At 51.0% G+C, this 23421-nt stretch overlaps 1 protein-coding gene across 2 annotated transcripts in view; it reads left to right on the top strand.

Annotated features, from left to right (window-relative positions):
* The window catches only part of SLC29A3 (solute carrier family 29 member 3), a 50332-nt gene extending 32221 nt beyond the window's left edge, over nt 1-18111 (top strand). For both annotated transcript variants that reach the window (XM_001107477.5, XM_028826517.2), the window contains 3 exons: nt 6278-6504; nt 10811-10973; nt 16697-18111. In XM_001107477.5, the coding sequence (XP_001107477.3) occupies nt 6278-6504; nt 10811-10973; nt 16697-17351 (1045 nt within the window). In that variant the 3' untranslated portion in view covers nt 17352-18111. The remainder of the gene's footprint in view (nt 1-6277; nt 6505-10810; nt 10974-16696) is intronic.
* Nucleotides 18112-23421: the final 5310 nt, after the last annotated feature.

Here is a 23421-nt window from a genome sequence, read left to right as displayed (position 1 = left end):
CAAAGCATAATGGCTTAAAACAATAGCAGTTGTGAGTACTTCTCACGTTCTGGGGGTTATCAAGGCTCAGCTGTCGTAGTCTCTCCTGCATCTGCAGTCAGATGGCAGCTGGAGCTGGAGCCATTCGTATCCCCTCTCTCTCTGTCTCTTCTCTCTTTGTAGTCTCACACGTTGGCCTCAGGGTAATAGGACGGCTTACCCAGTGGCTGAGAGCAAGGGAGAGGCTGTGTGGTTTTTACAGCCTGGTCTTGGAAGTCATGTGCTGTCACTTTTGCCACACTTGACTGGTTTGGGCAGTCACAAAGTCCACTTCGTTTCAAGGGGACATAGAACCCACCTCCCAATGGAAAGAGGGTCAAAGAATTTGCACCCTTCTCCAAACCAAAGTGCGGTCTGGAAGAGTGAGAAGGAGAGGCGCGTTGCAGCCCCTCTCACCAACCAGCTGGCCTTTGCGGGCCTCGCTCCTGCCTTCCTAGGGCCATATTCAGTGTCCTAGCAGAGGGGGCACAGCCTGCAGAGACCCCACCCCAGGAGGAGAGTGGAGGAGGGCAGAGCAGGGGCCCCGGCTGCACCTCACAGGAGAGAGGGTGTGTGGAGAGCCAGTGCAGGCAGGAGCGGGAGGCAAGGAAGAGGGGAGACAGCTGTGTTGGGGGGAACCCTCGGCTCCCTCATGGTTTTCTCTGTCTACTCACTTGGCCAGCCCTGAGGATGGGGCTATTTGTCCAGCCCAGATAGCCTAGAGAGAGCTCCCAGCCCCTTCCAGTTCCAGAATCACCATGTGAACTATAGCGAGAGTATAATGCCTCAGTCACCCCTTGTCATGTCCCTTAGGCTTCACTGTGACCCAGGAAGGAGGCCATGACATTGCCCCATTTTCCAGGTGGAAGTCAGGAGACCACAGGGGCACTACGGGGCGGCTGAGCCTGCCTCTTGCCTCTTCAGTGGTTCGGAGGTCCCACAGGCTGAAAGTCCTCCTGGGCCATGGGTCAGGAGTAGCAGGGAAGGTCCAGCCCCTGGGCCCTGAGAGAATGCTGTCTAATAATCCTAGCACTTCTGACCATTATATCCTGCAGATGCATTATCTCCTTTAACCCTCATGGCAACCTAAGAGCAGGAAACTGCTGTGACCCTGCTTTGAGATGGGAAAACAGGCTCATGGAGGTGACTGGCCCAGGGGAATGTGGCCATTAAGGATGGAGCCAGGTGTAGTGCAGTGGCTCACGCCTGTAATCTCAGCACTTTGGGAATTCATGTCAGGAGGATTGCTTGAGCCCAGGAGTTTGAGAGCACTCTGGGCACTACAGCAAAATGCTATTTCTACAGAAAAAAAAAAAAAAAAAAAAAAAAAAAGAAGAAAGAAAAAAAATACTAGCCTGGCATGGTGACACATGCATGTAGTCCCAGCTACTCAGTAGGCTGAGGCAGGAGGATTGCTTGAGCCAAGGAGTTCAAGTCTGCAGTGAGCTATGGTCACGTCACTGCACTCCAACCTCAGCTAGAATGAAAGGGAGGAGTCAGGATCTGAACCAGGACCTTCTCACCCTACATCTGTGCTTAGAACCCCCGAGCCACCTACATCCTAGTTCCCCAGCTTTGCACCTACCCCTGCCCCTGCAGCCAGAGCGACTCCCAAGATCCTTCTAGTGAGAGCCCTCTCTCTCCAGGATTCAGGCTGCTGGGATGGAAGGGGGTGGTTAAGAAGGGCTGGGTCTGTCTCCAGTGAGATGTGGGCCCCCAGGCCAGCTGCCCTCCAAGATTGGGTCCCGGCAGATGGCTCAGCAGTTACAGGACATTCTCAGAGGGGATTAGTCCACCCCTGTCCTGCCCTTGCTCCTCCTGGGCTCTAGGAGAGGGGCAAGGGCAGTGCAGGAACACGCTCTGGGACCTCCATCTGTTTCCAGGCTGTGGGAAGATGGTCTGGGGCTAAGCTGTTTTTTATTTAATGTGTGAGATTGAAATGTCTCCTCTTCTCCCATCCTGGAGAACCCTGGCTTTCTCAACTGGCTTATCCGTAATCGCCAAGTGTTTTATTATGTTAAATCTGCAGCATGATAAATACTTATGAGGAGGATTTACATCTTGGAGACTTATGAAGAAATCAGTCCCCTGGGGTCCTGAGCCCTCACGAGTCAGGGAGTAGGGGGACGGGCAACCTGGGTACTGGAGGCAGCCTCTCCAAGAGTCTTCACAGGACTGAGACCTGCCCCAGGGTCTTGGTCTTGGAGCTGTCCTCTTGGCTATGCCCTGTCTCCAAGTAGAACCCCAGATGTCAGAGTAACTGAAAGTCTAGACTTTCCTAAGACCCTAAGAGCACCACCGTCCCCAGGGCCACTCTTCTACCCTGGTGGAAGTGGCAGAGAGGGAAGCCAGTGTCCTCCGTTTGTGCCTGTGGACCAGGCTTGCACCTGGCACGTTTCGTGAAGCTTGATGAATGTTGAAAATAGCCCTGGAGCCCATGGATGGAGGCTCTAGGCAAGAGTGGTTTATGCAGCAGATAATTAGCAGGCAGGAAGGAGACCTGTGAGGATGAAGGGCCGCATAGAGGGACAGAGCAGGGGACAGAACAGCATTCCACACTGCATTGTTTCTGGAATGCATTTGGTATTGACCTCCTCCTCTCTAATTCCTCCCCATCCTGCCCTGGGGGTGCCTGAGTAAGCAGTCCCCCAGCTCTCTGCAAAACAACCTTCCTGTTCAAGGAACTTACTACCTTGTAGCGACAGGCACACAGGAGGGCTCCCGTGATGCTGCACCATTCCTGCTGGACTTTTTCCTGGCTGTGTCTATGAGGAGGCGGTTAGAGGCAGAGGCCATTCCCGAGGCTGGCGGATGTTTCCAGCCGAACTTCCTGCCATGCTGAGGTGGCAGGGATCAAGAAACAGACAGTCGCTGGGAGGTTCAGGCCAGCGTGAAACCGCCCCCCGGGTGCTAGTGATCTCCCTTGCTTGTCAATTTGTACATCCGGCAAATATTTACCCAGTGCCTCCAGGTCCTGTGTCTGTGCTGGGGGAGAACAGGCAGGGCCCTGCCTTTTTAGCATGCCTCATCTCTCCAGCCTGGCCTTTGCCTCCTTCTTGCCCCAAGGAACTGGTTCAAACTTCTTGGCATTTGTTCCCAACCTCTCTCTCCACTTGAATTTTTTTCAGATTTAGAATCATTAGCTGTTAGGGACCTTAATATTATCTGGTCTAGCTTCTTGTTATAGATGAGGGGACCGAGGCCCAAAGAGGTTGAATATTTGTCGGGGGTTACACAGCAAGCAGATGACAGAGCTGGGCAGGGCTCTGGTCTCCTGACTCAGGCTCCATGCCCTGCTGGCTCTTATCTTGGGAGTGGATGGGACAGCTCTAGCTGCTAGGAGAGGGTGGGGACACTGTGTGACAGGGCTCAGTATGTAGGACCACCTCGAGCATCGGGGTAAGGCTTGACTGCTGGCCTCCAGGGCCCCTGCTGTACTCTTACGATAGATGCTTTGGGCCACCAAGGGTCCAGATGCCCACCTGGCTGCCCACCAGCTCCTGTCCAGGCCAGAGCCCCTGCAGACCTTGAGAAGATGTGCATTAGTGTGAGGTCTTCATGGGCATCTTAATGCAAGGTTCCCCACAATCAGGCCCTGAAACAAGGATTCAAATGCGAGTAGTTTATATGGGAGGTGAAGGTGGGAGAATACAGAATGGGGACAGGAAAGGGAAGGCAGTCAGCAGAGGATTCCTTATCAAGTCAGCTCCCTCAGAAGGGACAAGAACACAGTCCTGCTGGGGATCTCGGAGTGCCAGTGTGGAGCATGGCTGAGCAGGAGGGAGCTGAGCTGGAGTGTTTGTGTACCAACTTCCCTAGTCATTGGTTGAAGGCTGCTCCTAGGTGGTGTTACTTACCTGTCACTCCCAGCATTGCTGTAGCTTCTGACCCTGTCATTCCCAGCTTGAAACCCTGATGTACCTCTTTGTCTTAGTGGGTACTTTTAGTAGGAACAACAGAGACACAAAAAAGGATGTCCTCTTTCTTTAAGTGGAAATTAAAGACAGGTCTACCTATAGGCATCATTGGATCAAGGGGATCTCCTCTGCGCCCCTCCTGGGCTCTGTGTGTCTCTGCGTGGCTTTTCCTCCGTGTCTAGCCTCGCCCCACACAGCTGGCTAGATGGCAGCCAGCAGCCCCAGACACAGTCTCAGCAGCAAGCTTCTCTCCACAGCTTCCATGTAGCAGTCCCAGGGAAGACTTAATGACCCTGTGTCGGTCACGGAGCAGGGAACACTCTGATTGCCCCAGGCTGCGTCACGTGCCTGTTGTTTGTGGCTCTGTCGGTGTGGGTATGGGCAACCTGGCTGACCACCTCCCCAGGATGACTAGGCGAAGGAATGTTCTCCCAGGGGGTGGTGCTGACAGACAAAGGCCCTACGCCCCGCCCTCCTCCAGCATGTGAGTCCACACACCTCTCTCCAGCATCACCTCTGTGCTCCTCTGCTCCCATCTTGACTGCAGCCAGAGTCCATTTGCAGCTCCCTGAACATGCCTTGCTCTCTCTCCCAAGACACGTGCACTCACATCCTCTCATTCATCGTTACCATCCAGCATAGACATTGCCTCCAAATGACCTTCCACGGTGCCCAGGGTGGGTTTTGTGCCCCTCAGATGTGCTGCATGATGCCCTGGGCCTCCGGATGGAGCATCTGCCACAGTGGTACCTGTTGCTGGTCTGTCCCGTGTCCTGGGCATCCAGCACAGTACTGGACACACAGTAGTTGCTCAGTGGACATTTGCAGAATGACCACACCATTGAGTATACACGTTAACACTCTGAGTGATGGGCTGGGACTCAGCACACCTGGGTTCTCATCCAAGCTCCCTACGGACTCACTCCACAACCCTGAACTGTCCCTTCACCTCCTTGGGCTTCCTCACACCCCTTAGAAAGCAGTGACAGCACCTGCTCTCCCTTTAGCTGAGGACCAGAGGGAAACTCAGATTAGCCTGGGGCCACAAAAGCACTTTGAAAAAATTCCTTTCTTGCTTTTCATGTTCATTTCACACCTACTTGTGTGTGTGTGTGTGTGTGTGTGTGTATTTTTTTTCTACCGTTCAAATTTTTCTTTTTTTAATAAAAAAAAAAGTTACGGAATCTGGCTTTTCTCCCAGCCCCTCCCACTGGTTAGCAGGAAAATTAACTACACATCCAATCCGGTTTAAAGCTTAGTCTAATCTGATGATTTAAGCAGCCCCTTGAGATGATGTTCTTGCTCCCTAGAATAAAAATGTGCAGCTTCTCAGATAGATTCCTTCCCTGCTTTTCTCCCCAGGCCAGTATGGGGGCTGGGAAGAGTGCATGGCTCATACGCAGGCCTGGTGCTAGGGAGTGTGAGGGTTCCCTTGGCCCCAGGCAGCACTTATTTGGCATCAGCTGCTCCCCATGATGACTGAGGCCATCACAGGAGGATGCCCCTGCCCTGACCACCACTTCTGTGCCATCCATATTTCCTCACTCCAGGGGAGGCAGTAGAACATCATTCTGAGAACTGACCAGAGCCAGACCTCCTGGGTTCATTGCTGAGTGACTTTGAGCAAGTTCCTCAACCTCTCTGACCTCAACTTCCTTATCTGTATACATGAGATAGGTAGGAATACCTGTCTTACAGAACCAGTATAAGAATCAAACACACTGGCATATAGAAAATGCCTAGAAGAGTGCTAGAAAAGTATGCATTAAACACTGTTTGAATGTTTGCAATGATGATGATGATGCTGATGATGATGATGATGATTTTCTTCCCTTCTTCCCTTTCCCCCCAAACCTCCTGCTAAGTTTTGGGGAAAGGAAGCTCAGTGGGTGGCTGCTCTGTTTAAACACTAGACAAAGCCAGCAGGAGCTCAGCCCTATGGCAGGAAGAGCAGGGGTTTGCCTCGAACATCCTGGTGTCCTCGTGTCCTCGAACCTCACAGCAAGGTGAAAAGCAGCAGTACCCACTGAGCGCTGGTCCCGAGCCAGGCACTGCCCTCTGCACCCCACACTGCTCACCTCTTCCACCACACCCCCACATGAGTTGAATCAACTCTCCCCATTGTACAAGTTCAAAAGCTGAAACCAGAGCAACTGAGTCCCTTACCCAAGGCCACACAGCTAGGGAGCCAGGAAGGCAGGATTCGAGTTCAGGCCTCTTGACTGCAGAGTGAATAGTCCTAACTGCTAAGCCCGCCTGCTTCCCTTAAGGTGGCTCACCAGCCCCAGCCCACACAGGAGCCCCAAAGGGGTGTCTAACAGCTTCTGGTATCCTCGCCCCAGGGTTGCGGTCCACATCCGTGTCCTGTCCTCACTGACGGTCATCCTGGCCATCTTCATGGTGATAACCGCACTGGTGAAGGTGGACACCTCCTCCTGGACCCGTGGCTTTTTTGCAGTCACCATTGTCTGCATGGTGATCCTCAGCGGTGCCTCCACTGTCTTCAGCAGCAGCATCTATGGCATGACCGGCTCCTTCCCTATGAGAAACTCCCAGGCACTGATATCAGGTGAGAGCCGGGGTCCAGGCAGCTGACCAGGTTCATCCACCCAGGAGTCATGGGAGGGAGCCAGAGATGAGCATGTGGTGGCCTTTTCTGAAAAGGAAATGGCGTGGGTGCTATTTGTGTTTCAGTCATCTAGTGATGTAGAACAAGCTACCCCAAAACTTAGTGGCTTAGAACAACAACGGTCATTTCTACTACTCACAAATTTGCAGCTCGGACAGGAGTTTGCAGGTGTAGCTCTTCTCTTCTCCCCATGGCATCAGCCAGCATAGCTCGACAGGGAGCTGGAGGATCCAGTTCCAGGTGGCGCGCTCTCCTGGCTGGCGTGTTGGTGGTGGCTGCTGGCTGGCAGCTTAGCCAGGGCTGAGCTGGGGCCAGGGACTTCCATTTCTCTCTATGTGGACCTCAAATGGCAACTCTGACTTCCTCATGGCATAGTGTCTGGGTTGCAAAAGCCAGCATTTCAGGAGATCCAGGCAGAAGCTTTATTTCTGATTTAGCAAAAGAAGCCACATAGGGTCAGTTCTACCATAGCCATAAGCTCACACAGACTCGAGACAGATGGACCCACCTCTGGGAGAGTATGCAGGTCTCCCACTGTGACTGTGAGAAGGTAGGCAGGAGGGGAGATGGAGTTGCAGCTATTTTTGGATAACATGGTCTGCCTACAAAATGCAGTTCCTGAAACCAGTCTTCTTCCCTTTCCTTCTCTCCTTCTCCTATTCCTCTTCTATTTTTCCTTTTCCTTATCTTTTTTCCCTTCTTGTCTCCTTTCCTTCCTTCTGTCTTTTCTTCCTTTCTGATTTTATAGAGAACCTGCTATGTCCTGGGGATGCAAAGATGAACAAGCACTGGTCCCCTCGGAGCTGCTGGCTCAGTGAATAAACTCTCATCCCCAGCTCCCCCAAGTTTTGGTATACCGTGGGTGTACCTGTGCACAACGTGGGCTGACCCCTCTAGCTGACGTTTGATGCTGATGTTGATGAGCCTGTTCCGGAGGCCTTGGCAGTTTTGTTCTCTAAGCTGGAGACACACACGTCTCTCACCCAGGTGACCCAGCCAGGTAAAAAGGAGCGGGTCAGGAACCATTGGTGCTTTGCCAGGAGGCCACAGTCCCTGGGAGCAAGACTGGAGGCTCTGCTGCTGTGTCTGCCCCTCCACATGCCCCTGTTGTGCAGATGAGAGCTCTAAACATTTGCCCACTGACAGCAATTTCACAAGGAACCTGCGCTGTGCCCCTCAGTTAATAACGCCGGGAAGCATGTGGCCAGGATGACAATACTTTGACAAGGGTATGTCCCTTCCCCACTCAGGCCAGTGCCAGACATCACTGGTGGATCTCTATCTTTCATCCTGAGCTTCTAAATCCTTCTCAGCGCAGCACTTGAGGCAGTTACTCTCAGCAGTCAGAGTCTAGATGTGAGCTTCAATCTGTTTGCCATTTCTGAGATCGGATTAGGCTTCTGGCTGTATCCTGGGAAACACTTGAGCCTAAGATAAAATAAAAATGGACCTGTTGCTAAGTTTCCTGGGTGCAGGCAACACGTACTAGCGATGCTTTCAAATGGGCATTTCTGGACTAAAGGCAGTGGCCACTGGACATGGGATTTAATCCCTTCTGTCACCGTGGTCTCAGAAGGAGGCTCTTGTCCCCTTAGTTCCTTCCATCCTTGCTGGCAGCCTCTCCAGGAGCCAGTGACCAAACTTACCATTTACATTGACAAGCAGTCCTCGGGTTCCTCTGTCCACCTGTGATCTTCTAGGGATGGGGAGTCTCCTGTGGATTTTTCAGAAAGTCTATTTAGAAAAGTGGGGAAGTTTAGTACTTCTATGCCAGTATTAATGACCCTGAGTCTAAACCATGGTCACCACTGTATGGGGCCCTTGTGGGCACCCAACACCCTGGAATATCAAGGTGTCCCAGTCTCCCAGAGGTCGCAAGGCCACCTCGCCAGCCCCACTTGCTTTTTTTCCAGCACAGCCTGTCTGTGAATTCCACATGCGTTGGCATCTGAGGAACAATTCATTTGTTTTGCGCTGGTGTTTTTTTAAACCCCTCATTTGCATGTATTTCCATAACTGATGAGATAAAAGTAGAGAGTCATGAAGGATGAGCTCCCGGAGGCCTGGTTTGTTGTTGATGATAATATTGTAAATTCTGTACAAGTTGGAAAGAGAGAGAGGAAAATCAGTAGGCAGTGATGTTAAGATCTCTTCCTTGGGGCAGCTGGGGAGTGTCTTACTGAGTTTAACCCCAGTTCTTACAAAATGTCTAGGCGGGGATTACAGCTTCTCAGAAGTGGGCATCCTCTTGGCAAAGGGTTTACCCGTTGTTGCTGCTTTGATGTGAGAAGGACAGAAATAGCCAAGCACCTAACTGGGAATCAGAAAGGATTTGTTTGGTATTTGGCACTTCTCCTCGCCAGGCAGGCTTCTGAGTGCTTCACGTGTACTAATCCTTTTAATCTTCATCACAGCCCTATGAGGCGGGTATGATTAACACCCCCATTGTATAGATGAGGATACAGAGGCACAGTGAGGTTAAGGACTTGCTGAAGGTCACATAACTGGAAGTAGTAGAGCCAGGTTTGGACTCGGATGTTTTGATTCTAGAGTCTGTGTTCCTAATTACAGTGCTAATTTTTATACCTTTGCCCTCCCTCAAGTACTACCCAGGCTAATACAACTTATGGTGGGGAGGCTGGGGAAAGGATCCTCCATCGGGCCAAAGGCTATTCTCTGTAGAGCCACAGAGGCCACAGGCAGAGCATGGGGAGCCGTGATGGCACACCATGGAGGACGGGGCCTGACTGTCCCGCTTCCCCTCTGCTTCATGCAACAGTGGGCAGGAAAGTGGTGCTGCATAAGAGCTGCCCGATGGAGACAGAGCAGGCCATGCCCACACAGACCCAGACTTCTTCCCTCCTCTTCAGGAATGGACATTCTGATCTTCTGAAGTGGGCAGGTTCATCCTGCCAGTCAACCCGGCTCATCCACCAGGCCCTTCCCACATTGATGGTGATGGTCTTGGCCTTGTAGTCAGTGCTTTTCCATTCATCGTCCTGTTTCCACCTCACTACAGTCACCTGTGATGAACAGGACAAGTATTAGCCCCACTTTCCAGGCAAATAAACACAGGCAGGGAAGAAAGTAAGTGATCTGCCCATGCTGGTGCCAGTGTTCCCAAGCAGTGCTGCACACAGGCCTTCTGACTCGTGGCCAGCACAGGAAGATGACCCATGGCTGTGAGGGTTCTAAGGAACAGAAATACATGTCTGCTGCCTCCCAGAAGCAATGGTGCAATCGTGGCAAAGCAGGGCATAGTGTTTGTTGAAGGCTACTGTGTGCCAGGCCCTTTCTGAACATCATCTCAGTCAGTCCTCAAAGCAACCACACAGGGCGGGGTTGTTATTCCCATTCTACAAGCGAGCACACTGTAAAGTCAGAGAAGCCATGTTACCCCTAGGGTCCCAGCTAGCAAGTAGCAGAGTCCAGGGTGACACATCCGTCCGCCTGACTCCTAGGCCCATTGGCACCCCAGTAAGTCGTGTGGCCTCCTCTGTTAGGTAGCGGTGAAAGGTGTGGCAGCCACACAGTCTCACGGGTAATATGTATCAAAGCCATTGGCAAGGAGAACATTCCATGTGGTGGGGTGGTTGCGTGCTTGTGTGTGTGCGTAGGTGTGTGACTGTGTGTGTGTGAGTGTTGTATGTGTTACACATGCATTCACATGTGTGTGGTGCCACAGTCGCCTTGGGGTACACAGCAGGTTCTGTGAGCTCATGGGTGGGCAATGGTGGGGGTTTATAGCCAGTGAGGATACCCCAAAAAGGGTGGCCTCTGGGCAGCCCCTGAGCCTCCTTCCCAGTTTGGTTGGTGGGTGCTTTGGGCTGGGGACAGAGAAGAGGAAATCCGGAGGTCTCTGGCACTTCCTGCCCCTAAATCTAAAATTTCAGCCCCTACTAGAAGGGCAATAAAGAGAGATGGAGGTCGAGGGTCCGAGGTGCAACAGGAAAGGCAGCGGACTGGTGGTCCCCTGGAGGCCATGTGCCACCTCAGGCAGCAGCCTCTGACGAGTCCGGCAGAGAGAGGGGGACACGACCCCCTCGGAAACTCAGGAAACGCTGGAAATGCTTGGCTGCTGGGCCCTCCCTGTCTCTGAGGCTTCAGGACACTGAGAGAGCTTTGGCATTTTTCGCACTGAGGAATTTTTATTTTGGTTTGTGAAACCCAAGCAGGGAGGGGCCTGCAGGCACTCCTCCTCCTCGCCCACCCCTCACCATCTCTGCATGTCCTCTGTTCTCTGCAGGAGGAGCCATGGGCGGGACGGTCAGCGCCGTGGCCTCCCTGGTGGACTTGGCTGCATCCAGTGAGGTGAGGGACAGCGCCCTGGCCTTCTTCCTGACAGCCACCATCTTCCTCGTGCTCTGCATGGGACTCTACCTGCTGCTGTCCAGGCTAGAGTATGCCAGGTGAAGTTGCCACTCACTGTCCGCGCCTCCTTCCTGTGTGTCCAGTTATGGCCATGCTTCTTTTTCTCAGCAAATTCTATGCTGGCTTCTTGTCTAGGTGCTATGACTCAAAGCAGTTGCTCAACAAATTGGCTTGGCTGGTGGACGTGAGAAGCTGGCTCTGTGCTGCGCCCAAGCAGTTGGAGCCTCACGTTTAATCATGGTGAACAGTAGTTCCCACTGGTGAAACACAGCCCCTTATTCCAGCGCTGTGTTCCTGCTAGCGTGATGTGTTCTACCTCATTCAATGCTCACACCTCTATCCAGGCACCGTGGAGCACACCTGTAATCCCAGCACTTTGGGAGGCCAAGGCAGTAGATTGCCTGAGCCCAGGAGTTCAAGACCCATTCTGGGCAACACAGTGAGACCCTGTCTCTACAAAAAATAAAAACTTGGCTAGGCATAGCACCATGTGCCTCTAGTCCCAGCTACTCAGGAGGCTGAAGTAGGAGGATCGCTCGAGCCCAGGAGTTAGAGGCTGCAGTGAGCTGATTGCACTACTGCAATTCCAGCCTGGGTGACAGCAAGACCATGTCTCTCTAAAAAACAAACAAACAAAGAAACAAAAAACAAACTCACACTCCTCTGTTCCTCTTAGAGTACAGTACTATTATTATTTATTATTATTCCCATGCACAGATTAGAAAACCAAGGTTCAGAGAGATTAAATTGCTGTTGTTTTTGAAGAGACAGGGTCTCACTCTGCGGGCCAGGCTGGAGTGCAGTGATGCAATCATGGCCTGCTGCAGCCTTGACCTCCTGGGCTCAAGCTATCCTTCCACTTCAGCCTCCCAAATAGCTGGGACTCCAGGTGTACCACCACACCCAGCTATTTTTTTTTAAAGTTTTTGTAGGCCGGACACGGTGGCTCACGCCTGTAATCCCAACACTTTGGGAGGCCGAGGCGGGCCAGATCACAAGGTTAGGAGATCGAGACCATCCTGGCTAACACAGTGAAACCCCGTCTCTACTAAAAATACAAAAAATTAGCCAGGCATGGTGGTGGGCGCCTGTAGTCCCAGCTACTCGGGAGGCTGAGGCAGGAGAATGGCGTGAACCTGGGAGGCGGAGCTTGCAATGAGCCGAGATCATGCCACTGCACTCCAGCCTGGGTGACAGAGCAAGATTCCATCTCAAAAAAATAAATAAAAAAAAAAAAGAGAAAGAAAAACAAAAAACAGTTTTTGTAGAGACAGAGTCTTACTGTGTTGCCCAGGCTGGTCTTGAACTCCTATGCTCAAGTGATCCTCCTGCCTCAGCCTCCCAAAGTGCTAGGATTACAAGCATGAGCCACAGTGCCCGGCATAAAGAGGTTAAATTACTTGCCTGAATCTCAGAGCCAGTAGGTAGTAGAGCCAGGCAGGATTTTAAGATGACTCCAAACCTGTGCTTGGACAGCTTGCTGCCTTATGGGGCTTCTTTCCACCTCTAGGACCTGTTTTCTCGCCTCGAGTCTTACTCTTGCTTTCTCTCTCCAGTTCCTCCTTTTGCTTTCTTGCTTCCTGCTGCTTTTTACAAAAACAACCCTTGTCTTTCTCTCATGTTTTATTGTTTTCAAAGCATTTTCCTCTCCACTATTATTTGATATAGGAAAGGCAGGAGTTATCCCCATTTAATGGGTAAGGAAACTAAGACCAAGAGAAGGCTAAGTGGTGTGCCAGGTGCGTGAGCCAGCAGAGCTGGGGAGAGATCTGCCCCTGATGCGGCCCTGTTCCACAGGAAGCTATTTTTTGCAGTGGCACAAAGTTAAGCAGTTTACGTGTATATTTTTGTTTATGATTTATGACAATCTGTGCATTTGTGATTGTATTTTCTCATCTGAGAGCTGGGGAAACTGAGGCTTAGGAGAGTTCACAAGCGTGCCCCAGCTCACTCATCTGGTGAGTCACAGGCAGGACCGGAGCTGTTTCCGGAGTAGCCTCTCCCCACCGGCTCATGCTATATCCGTGGCTCACGACTGCAAGGGCCTTTTCTCATCATTCGTTCTCCCTGTCCTCATGAAGAGAGTCACCTCGTTAACCCCTAGAACCCCCAGCCTTCCAGCAGAACATCGATTCCCCCTGGGCTGGGAGTGAGCCACTTTCCTCAGCTGTAGGACTCTTCACCGCTTCAGCAGTCCTCAGGGTTCAGGAGGGTAGGAGGAGGCTGATCTGCTTGAGCTATGCAGTATCCCAGGCACCTACAGACGCCTGGGCTGCCCAGCTCTCCCCGCCCCTTCAGGGCTGTCATCAGAAATTGCCTAGCTGTGGCTCCAGGCTGACGTCCCCGAGCTTCCTGCTGCCTGGCTGGCTGTCCATCCCCCAGCATCCTGTACACTGCCTGGCACCTCAGCGTTGTGCCTTAAATGATTCTGCAGCCACTGAATGAACAGAGGAATGGGAGGGCCGCCCCACTCCTTGTGCTGTTTCCTCATGTCCTATTTCTGGTGCTTTGGGTGGTCTGTTTCCAGCAGGGTAGTCAACCTTCCTTGCTTGCCTAGAGCCAAAGGAGCTCCCAGGACAAGGGACTGTAAGTATTAAAACCAGGACAGTTTCAGGCAAACCAGGATGGTTGGTCACCCTAGTTCCTAGTCTCATTTGGGCAGGCCAGAGTCCCTTACAGCTGAGCGTGTGAGACAGAGAACACCCAGGACCATGCTGTCCTGTAGACTTTTCTATTTCTTTTTCTTTTTCTTTTTTTGAGACAGAGTCTCACTCTGTCACCCAGGTTGGAGTGCAGTGGCGCAATCACAGCTCACTGCAGCCTTGATCTCCAGGGCTCAAGCAATCCTCAAGTTAGCCTTCCGAGTATTTGGGACAACAGGCATGGGCCACCATGCCCAGCTAATTTTTGTATTTTTTGTAGAGACAGAGTTTCACCATGTTGGCCAGGCTGGTCTCAAACCCCTGACCTCAAGTGATCTGCCTGCCTCAGCCTCCCAAAGCGCTGGGATTGATTATAGGCATGAGCCACTGTGCCTGGACAGAAGCTTCTGTTTCTTTGCTGATTAAAACTAGGGTCAGGATTTGTGGGCTCATAGACACTTCTCTAAGGACAGGGCTCATGGAGAGAGCTGTGCTCCCAGGTCTGCTTGAACTAAATCTTCCTGAAAAGGCAAGCTCGCCCATCCTACATTTGGGAGGGTGAGGTGACGCAGGAAAATTTGGAAGAACTTAGGAGGAAGAGCTGTGACCAGAGGAACTTGGTGGGGAATTTCCTGAGAGCAGACTTAAGGCAAGGACCTGACAACGCTGAATAGAGGGGAAGTAAGAATATTCCTTTCCCTAGATAGCGATTGTGAAACCAGACAGGGCTCTTGGCTAAAGCACCCCATTCACCGCCACTCGAGAGCGATTCTGGGGAGGGGCCCTCTCACACACCCACTCACCCACCACCCACATTCAAGTTATCTGCAGGTCCTTAGGGTAGGAAGACTGACTGGGGCTTCACAACTTGGCTGTATGAAACCTCCATTTTACAGAGGAGGAAGCAGGCCCAGAAAGGAGTGTGCCTGGCCCAAGATCACACAGGGAGGCAGAGACAAGGCTGAAACCAGAACCAAGTTACTGCTTACACACACACCCCTACACTAATTCCCTCTGTTTGAGCTGCATTAATACAGTTAGCCTGTATCTTCTGGTTTTCAGATACCTGGGGCCCAGAGAGGTTGAGTGGCCCAGGCAAGGTCACACAGTAAGGGAAAGTGATCTAAGCTTTCTCACTGGTCAGAGTAGCAGAAGTTGGAGAGATTGATGACATTCAGTGTTGAAGATATGGAAGACACTTCTATAGGCTACTTCTCAGTTCTTTCAACAGTTATGTGTTGAAGGGCTGCTCTGTGCCTAAAGATTTAGCTAGAAATAGTCAAATGTGGTCCTTGCTCCAGGAACCTGTCTTCTTCTTCTTCTTCTTTTTTTTTGAGATGAATCTTACTCTGTTACCCAGGCTGGAGTGCAGTGGCGTGATCTTGGCTCACTGCAACGTCCACCTCCCGGGTTCAGGCGATTCTCCTGCCTCAGCCTCCTGAGTAGCTGGGACTACAGTTGCACACCACACCACCATGCCTGGCTAATTTTTGTATTTTTAGTAGAGATGGGGTTTCACCATTGGGTCAGGCTGGTCTTGAACTCCTGACCTCAGGTGACCCGCCCACCTCAGCCTCCCAAAGTGCTGGGATTACAGATGTGACAAGAACCTGTCTTCTACCAAAGGAGGCACATGATAAACAAGTAAGCCAATGCAATTGCTATAGATTGTGGTCAGATCTTTTGAAGGAACTAAACAGGTGCTCTGGTAGAGATGAACAGGGCACGTTACTTCAGTTAGGGTGGGTAAATGGTGCTGAGCAGAGTTAAACCGGTAATACCTATTAGGAGAGCAGTTTATCAGTAGCTATCAAAATGTTAAAGGTGTAAACCTTTTAATCCAGCAATTTCCTCTTCTAGAAGTCTGCCCTACCAAAATACTAGTATACACGTGCAAGGATTTATGTGTAGGGATATTCATTGCAACACTGTCTGTAGTAATGAAAAGTTGAGGCAACCTAAGTGTCCATCAGTAGGGGAGCAGTTAAATTGTACATCCATTGGGTGAACCATCATAGAGTAACATAAGGGAGACATAGGCCATGTGTTGCTGTGTAGAAGGATGGCCACGCGATACTGTTCTTTATGCAATTTTATGTATTCATTTATGTTTCACAGTTATGCAGGATTTAGGCAGTTAGTATAAGGCACTTGTGTATATTATTTACATATATTGTATTTAGGCATTACACTGTTGTAGAAAGTTTTACAATATGTATGGCTTGACCCCACTCTTGCTTAAGAAATATAACTGTGTGAGTGTTGTTTGTGTGTGCATGGAATGGTATGTACCAGATTGGTTTTTCTGTTGTTTTGTTTTGTTGAGACAGGGTCTCACTCTGTTATCCAGGCTGGAGTGTGGTAATGTGATCATAGCTCACTATATTGAACAACTGGGCTCAAGCAATCCTCCTGCCTCAGCCTCCCCAGTATGTGGGACTACGGGCATATACCACCACCCCTGGCTAATTTTATTTTTAAATTATTATTATTATCATCATTTTTGTAGGGACAGGGTTTCACTTTGTTGTACAGGCTCATGTTGAACTCCTGGGCTCAAGCAATCCTTCTGCCTCTCTCTCCCAAAGTATTGGGATTATAGGCATGAGCCATCAGGCCTGGCCTAGAATGTTAACGGCCAGTACCACTAAGGAGTAAAATCAGAAGTGGGAAGAGGTCAGAGTCCTCTTTCTATTAATACTATACCATTTATTTTTTGTATTATTTGGGTTTGTTGTATCAAGCATGTATTCATTTTATCATTTTATAAATTTGCATTTTTAATACTATTTTACCTCTATTCTCCTAAAACATAACAAAAACAGGTGAGCCAGGACAGGGGCCCAGACTCACCATGCGGTGGTCAGTCCTGGTTTCCTCTGTCCCTGCTCGTGGCATGCCCACCACGCTGGCTGGCAGGCAGGCCAGGCACAGTGCAGGCCTTCCTCTGACCACCTCGCGACAGCATCCATCATCTCAGGGAACGCTGGGGCTGTAGGCATATGGGGCTTGGGCTTTCCATGCTGGGCTGAAGGTTCTGTTCTGAGTGCCCATCCCTGGCTATGCTGACTCAGATCCCAAACAACCTGCTTGACGGTGGCCCTGTCTCCTCCCCGCAGGTACTACATGAGGCCTGTTCTTGTGGCCCGTGTCTTTTCTGGTGAACAGGAACTTCCTCAGGACTCCCCCAGTGTCCCTTTGGTGGCCTCCAGATTCAGTGATTCCCACACGCCCCCTCTCCGCCCCATCCTGAAGAAGACGGCCAGCCTGGGCTTCTGTGTCACCTATGTCTTCTTCATCACCAGCCTCATCTACCCCGCCGTCTGCACCAACATCGAGTCCCTTAACAAGGACTCAGGCTCACTGTGGACCACCAAGTTCTTCATCCCCCTCACTACCTTCCTCCTGTACAACTTTGCTGACCTGTGCGGCCGGCAGCTCACCGCCTGGATCCAGGTGCCAGGGCCCAACAGCAAGGCGCTGCCAGGGTTCGTGCTCCTCCGGACCTGCCTCATCCCCCTCTTTGTGCTCTGTAACTACCAGCCCCGTGTCCACCTGAAGACCGTGGTCTTTCAGTCCGATGTGTACCCTGCACTCCTCAGCTCCCTGCTGGGGCTCAGCAACGGCTACCTCAGCACCCTAGCCCTCCTCTATGGGCCTAAGATTGTGCCCAGAGAGCTGGCCGAGGCCACGGGGGTGGTGATGTCCTTTTATCTGTGCTTGGGCTTAACGCTGGGCTCAGCCTGCTCCACCCTCCTGGTGCACCTCATCTAGGAGGGAGGACACGAGGACATTGGTGCTTCAGAGCCTTGGAAGATGAGGAGAGAGTGCAAGAAGGCTGGGGGCCATGGAGGAGAGGCCTAGAGTTTCGCTTGGGACAGAGAGCAGAGCACACTCTGGCCTCATCCCTCCCAAGATGCCAGTGAGCCACGTCCATGCCCATTCCATGCGAGGCAGATATTCCAGACACGTTAACAGAACACTCTGAGACAGCTGAAGAAGAAATAGTACAAAGCAGGGGTACTCCCTTCACAGCCGATGGTTAACATTCCACCTTCTTTCTAGCCCTTCAAAGGTGCTGCCAGTGTTCGCCCTAGAGTTGTTACAAAGCCAGTGCCAAAACCCAGCCATGGGCTCTTTGCATCCTCCCAGCTGTGCTCATTCCAGCTGACAGTGAGATGCAAGCAAATGCTCAGCCCTCCTTACCCTGAAGGGGTCTCCCTGGAATGGAATTCCCCCTGGCATGGTCAGTCCTCAGGCCCAAGACTCAGACCCCTGTGTTCTGTGGGTGAATAACTGCCCACCAACCAGAGTGGAAAACCCAGAAAGACGGGCCTTCCACGAATGCTTCATTCCAGAGGGACCAGAGGGCCTCCCTGTGCAAGGGATCAAGTGTGTCTGGCTTGGGTTTTCAAAGAGGGATCCTCATGGCCTGGTGGTCTATAGCCTGGGTAAAGATGAGGGTCTTTTAGTGTTCCTATTTACAACATATCAAAGCCATTGGTTTAAGGGCATAATAAATACTTGAGTATTCTATGTAAGCCTCATTGATGTTTCTGTTAGAGTCTTAACAAGCAATGGCATACTCAGATTAGGCAATTTGAGAATTTTTAAAAATTGTATTATTCTAATTATTGAGACAAGATATCACTCTGTCACCCAGGCTGGAGTGCAGTAGCTCAATCATAGCTCACTGCAGCCTTGAACTCCTGGGCTCAAGTGATCTTCCAGCCTCAGCCTCCTGAGTAGCTGGGACTACAGGTGCACACCACCATGGCTGGCTAATTTCTGTATTTTTAAAATTTTTCATACAGATGGGGTATTACTATGTTGCCCAACCTGGTCTTGAATTCCTGAGCTCGAGCGATCCTCCCACCTCAGCTTCCCAAAGTGCTGGGATTACAGGTGTGAGCCACTGTGCCAGCCTAATTTGAGGATTTTCTTTGTTTTTTTTTCTTTTTTTTTTCTTTCTTTCTTTTTTTTTTTTTTTTTTTTTTGAGATGAAGTCTTGCTCTGTTGCCCAGGCTGGAGTGCAGTGGTGCAATGTTGGCTCACTGCAACCTTGAGGATATTTTAAGAGCAGGTGTAGGAACCCCAGGGGGTTGTGCATTCTATCTAAAAACTAGTAATAGGGAGGCCATTCCAGCTCAAGCCTGATGTGGTGGGTGGGAGGGAGTCCTTCTAGAACCTAGGGAGTGACTTTGTCTGGGGATGGGATGGGACACATCCAGCCTGCTGTAACCCTGCAGGAGGGAGCTGAAGGAATAAATTCCCTCCATTCTTCCTCTGATTTCCATGTCCCTGTGCACTAAAGCCCAGCCAGCCGCAGGTGGAGAGGGTGGAAAGAGGCCTAGAGAAGCAGGGAGGTGTCTGGCCCCGGGTCTCATGCATTGCAGGACCAGCGAGCACCTTGGCTTTCACAGGTTTATTTTTTGTGAACATCTCTGGAGGTCTGAAGCTTTGATCAGCAGAATTAGGTGTTGCTTTGTTCTGGTTTGTTGCAGATAGTTGTGTATATTGAAGCTGTTGTTTCAAAAGACAACCCCCAGTTTCCATTGCTTTATCTGGGGAGGCTGTGGCCCCTCATGTTGGCGATCTCCTGACATGAAGAGTAATTTATATTTTTTTCAGGTGTCTAGAAGGCTCCCAAAAGGCTGTTCCTTGGAAAACAGCATGGCTCGGGAATCAGAGAGAAAGGAACCAGATCAGACCAGGAGCTCTCTCTCAAGAGTCCTGCAGAAAGAACAGAACTTGCCCCCAAGATGTGGCAACCCCTAGAGCTGTGAATCAGCCCTCTGCTTCTCTGCAGAAGCGCACTGGCTCAGTGGTGCCCTGCAGAGGCTGATGAAACTGAGAAGCAGTCAGTAATCCAGCCGGTGGCAGCAGTTCATGTTCCCTGCCGTCTCAGCCTAGTACATATTCCCTCTCCTTGGCCAGAGAATTAAAGAGGACACCTTGAAAGGGTTTCTGAACTCGATACCTACCAAAAAGGAAAAATTCTCCCCTCCCTTTGCAGGAGCCTGAAATCTCCCCCTTGGTTTCTTCATTGACTTTAATGCTGTGGATGATTTGGGGTGTTGGTCTAGCTGGTGACTCATCTCAATCATAAGTGTTTTAGAAATGAGAAGCATGGGCCGAGCACAGTGGTTCATGCCTGTAATCCCAGCACTTTGGGAGGCCAAGGCAGGCGGACAATCTGAGGTCAGGAGTTCGAGACCAGTCTGACCAACATGTCAAAATCCCATCTCTACTGAAAATACAAAAATTAGCTGGGCGCGATGGCTCACGCCTGTAATCTCAGCACTTTGGGAGGCCGAGGCAGGTGTATCACCTGAGGTCAGGACTTCAAGACCAGCCTGACCAAGACATCGAAATCCTGTCTCTACTGAAAATACAAAAATTAGCTGGATGTGGTGGCGGGAGCCTGTAATCCCAACTAGTCAGGAGGCTGAGTCAGGAGAATCACTTGAACCCGGGAGGCAGATGTTGCAGTAAGCTGAGACCATGCCATTGCACTCCAGCCTGGGCAAAAAGAGCAAAACTCCATCTCAAAAAAGAAAAAAGAAAAAGAAATGGGCACCATGCCTGCCTTAAAGTAAACCAGCAGTCTCTGAGCTCAGAGATGGGGACCACCTTGGAGCGATCACCTTGCAGCTATTGGGGAAGGAGTAGTGGTGGTCTCTCATGCTCTGTTGTAGGGAAATGGCTTTCAAAGAAGTGGAGGAGGCATCTCCATTAGAGAGATGATTTGCAGTTAGTGTGGAGCACGGGGAGTTGGGGGGCCGGCCGTGATGATGGTAGGGCATGGAGATAATAGACTAAGTTGCATCCACTTTGCCAGGGGAGGAGAGGTCACTCTGTTGGGAGGGGCTGGCGGCTTGGCTGTTGGGGATCATCCAGGCTTTCGCTCACTTTGCTTGGTTACTCACCTTAGTGGGCACTTCACAGAGGGTCATTCCCTCCCAGGGAGGGAGGAAGGAAAATGAAAATCCATCTCCAGGCAGAAGGATGGTTGGGGAGTTCAATAACCCTTCGCTGTGAGAAGCAGCTCATGGGCTTCGGCTGCTCTGGATCTCAAGTCTCATGTGAACCCAGCAGGCTTGTGAACCAGCTAGTATGTTTGGAGGGGTGAACAAAACTCACCAAAGAGGAGGGGAGTTTTCAATGAGGGAGGTAGAGGGGGTGCCTTGAGAGGTTGTCGTTGTCTAAGAGTTCTCTGATTTAATTCCAAATGGCAGTTTTTAGGGCACCATACAGATGTTCATTTTCCTCCTTCTTAATTTTTAATTTTTTGGTTTCTTTGAGACAAGGTCTCTGTCACCCAGGCTGGAGTGCAATGGCATGATCACAGCTCACTGCAGCCTCCACCTCATGGGCTCAAGCGATCGTCACACCTCAGCCTCCCTATGAGCTAGGACCACAGGTGCATGCCACCACACCTAGCTAATTATTTTTTAAATTTTTTATAGAGGCAGAGCCTCAGCGTGTTGCCTAGGCTGGTCTCTAACCACGCAAGCAAACACTGTGTTTGTGTTCTAGTGTTCTGTGAAAGGTAGAACTTGAGAGTGATGAAATCAGATGTTTAGCTGAGGACATTTCTACGCAATGTATTGAAAGTGTGGCTTGGCTCCTCCTGACTGCTTATAATAAAATGTGAGAAGGTGGGAGGACTCAACAATTTTCCCGCCTCGGCCTCCCAAAGTGCTGGGATTACAGGCATGAGCCACCATGCCCGACCATTTTTCTCCATTATTCAATTAACAAAGCCGCACGAGTGGACTCTTCAACCAGTGGGCAACAGGGATTTCTGAGAACATGCTTGTTCCTACATATGCAGGAGCTGGGGGGAACTTCAACCAGGGGCGCTATTATGAGCAAAGACCCCTCATTCAGCTGCCTTCCACTCCGTGCTCCAGGGAGAAGACTTCAGCCTCCTCATCGGCTCGGAGGTGATGTGGGCGCTTCACTTTTGAGCCAATGTCACGCTTTTATAGAGAACTCCACGTAGAAGAGGGCGGAAAGCCTGTTGGCATATTTATAGTATATTCCAGCTGAATGTGAACTGAGAGCCCACGCATGTCTCCACTTGGTGGGCTTTCTGAGTGGGAGCACCTCGTGCCTATTCTACCATCATCACTTCCTTGGTGGCAGCATTGTCAGTGCCAGTATGCCTCTGGGCCTGAGTCACTGTTGCTCTTCACTCACTCGCTGAGGCTGCCTGGTCCCTGGTCCAGCATTGACTCCAGCAGGATCCTAGAAAGAATTTCTGCCCCACCATCAGGTAGAAGCTAGGACTAGTCATGTAGCCATAGAGCTGGCTACTGGGGAAGGAGTAGTGGGGGTCTCTCATGCTCTGTTGCAGGGGAATAACTTTCAAAGAAGTGGAGGAGGCATCTGTTAGATGATTTGTAGGTAGTGTGGAGCACAAGCGGGGAGGTGGGTGGTGATGGTAGGGCCTGGAGATGACAGATTAAGTTGCACACACTTCACCAGCCCCTGCTGCTGAGGTGACCCCTGCATGGCTCGCTGCTGATAAACCTGTCTTGGAACAGCAGGGTTGTGGGACATGAGACACAGCTTTAGAGGTCAGGAAGTCTTGCTCCCAGCCCCACAAGGCACCATCTGTGTGAGTCAACGTTCCTGAGTCTCATTTCCTCATCTGTAAAATAGGGATAATAGTAAGTCCCAGAGCTGTGACCATCTGCTGTGCCACTGAGCCAGCCTTTCACCCCAGTCACACCCACTACCCAGCCCACATACGCAAGAGCTGCACCATGGGTCACAGCCTTTGCAGCAGGCAACTCAGGGCACAGTGCACACCCCCTACTGCCACCAGGTTTCTGCCACTCAGGAAGTCCAGGGCAGCCTCAGCCTGAGATGGCGAACTCAACTTCAGGCTTCCCTGGGCTTGACCCTGAAGGAGAGTGACAAAGATAGCCATGCTCTCTGCTCCTACAAGGTTCCAGCCAACTGACCCATTGGCACTGTGCTCCCCGCTAAGAACAGTTCCGGCGCTTGACTGGAAGTTAGAGGAGCTCCAGGGCCACAACACAGGGCCAAGGAATTGACAGTCACAGGATTCAGACATGCAGACTGAAGTTGGAATGCTGTTTCTGCCACCTCCTAGCTGGGTCACTTTAGCCACATCCTGCTGGTGCGCTTTTCTGATGTCTAAAATACGCCAGCCAGGCATGGTGGCTCACACCTACAATCCCAGCACTTTGGGAGGTTGAGGCGGGAGAATCACTTGAGGCCAGGAGTTCAAGATGAGCCTGGACAACATAGTAAGACCCTGTCACTACAAAAAAAAAAAAAAGTACAAAAATTAGCCAGGCCTAGTGGTGCATGCCTATAGTCCTAGCTACTCAAGAAGCTGAGGCAGGAGAATTGCTTGAGCCCAGGAGGTGGAGGTTACAGTGAGCTAGAATTGCACCACTGCACCCCATCCTGGGCAACAGAGTGAGACTGTGTCTCTAAAAAAAATAAAAAATAAAATGAGAAGCCTCTCAAGGCTGTAGAAAGATTAAATAAGCCCTAATATCATATGCAAAGTACCTGGCATATGATAGATCCTCAACAAACTTGGTTTTCTTCCAGGTTTTGCTGCTGCCTGGACAACTCGTTGCAATGCCAGCTGCTTCCCTGTGGCAGGCTGTACCCTGTACCCAGTGCGCAATGGACTTGCCAGGCCCCTTGCCTGGCCCCCAGGCCTAGAACCTGACACTTGTTTGATGCTCAGGCCCCCCACCTGGATCTGCCTACCCAGGCATGCCCGACCTGGGGGCAGGATACACTGGGTAGAAAGCTGGAAATCCAAGACCCCAGACCACTCACTTTCTCCTTT

Source organism: Macaca mulatta, chromosome 9 (genome assembly GCF_049350105.2).
Source record: "Macaca mulatta isolate MMU2019108-1 chromosome 9, T2T-MMU8v2.0, whole genome shotgun sequence".
NCBI classification, from domain to species: domain Eukaryota; kingdom Metazoa; phylum Chordata; class Mammalia; order Primates; family Cercopithecidae; genus Macaca; species Macaca mulatta.
The sequence above is the reverse complement of the archived record's forward strand: the minus strand, read 5'-3'. Positions and strand labels throughout refer to the sequence as shown.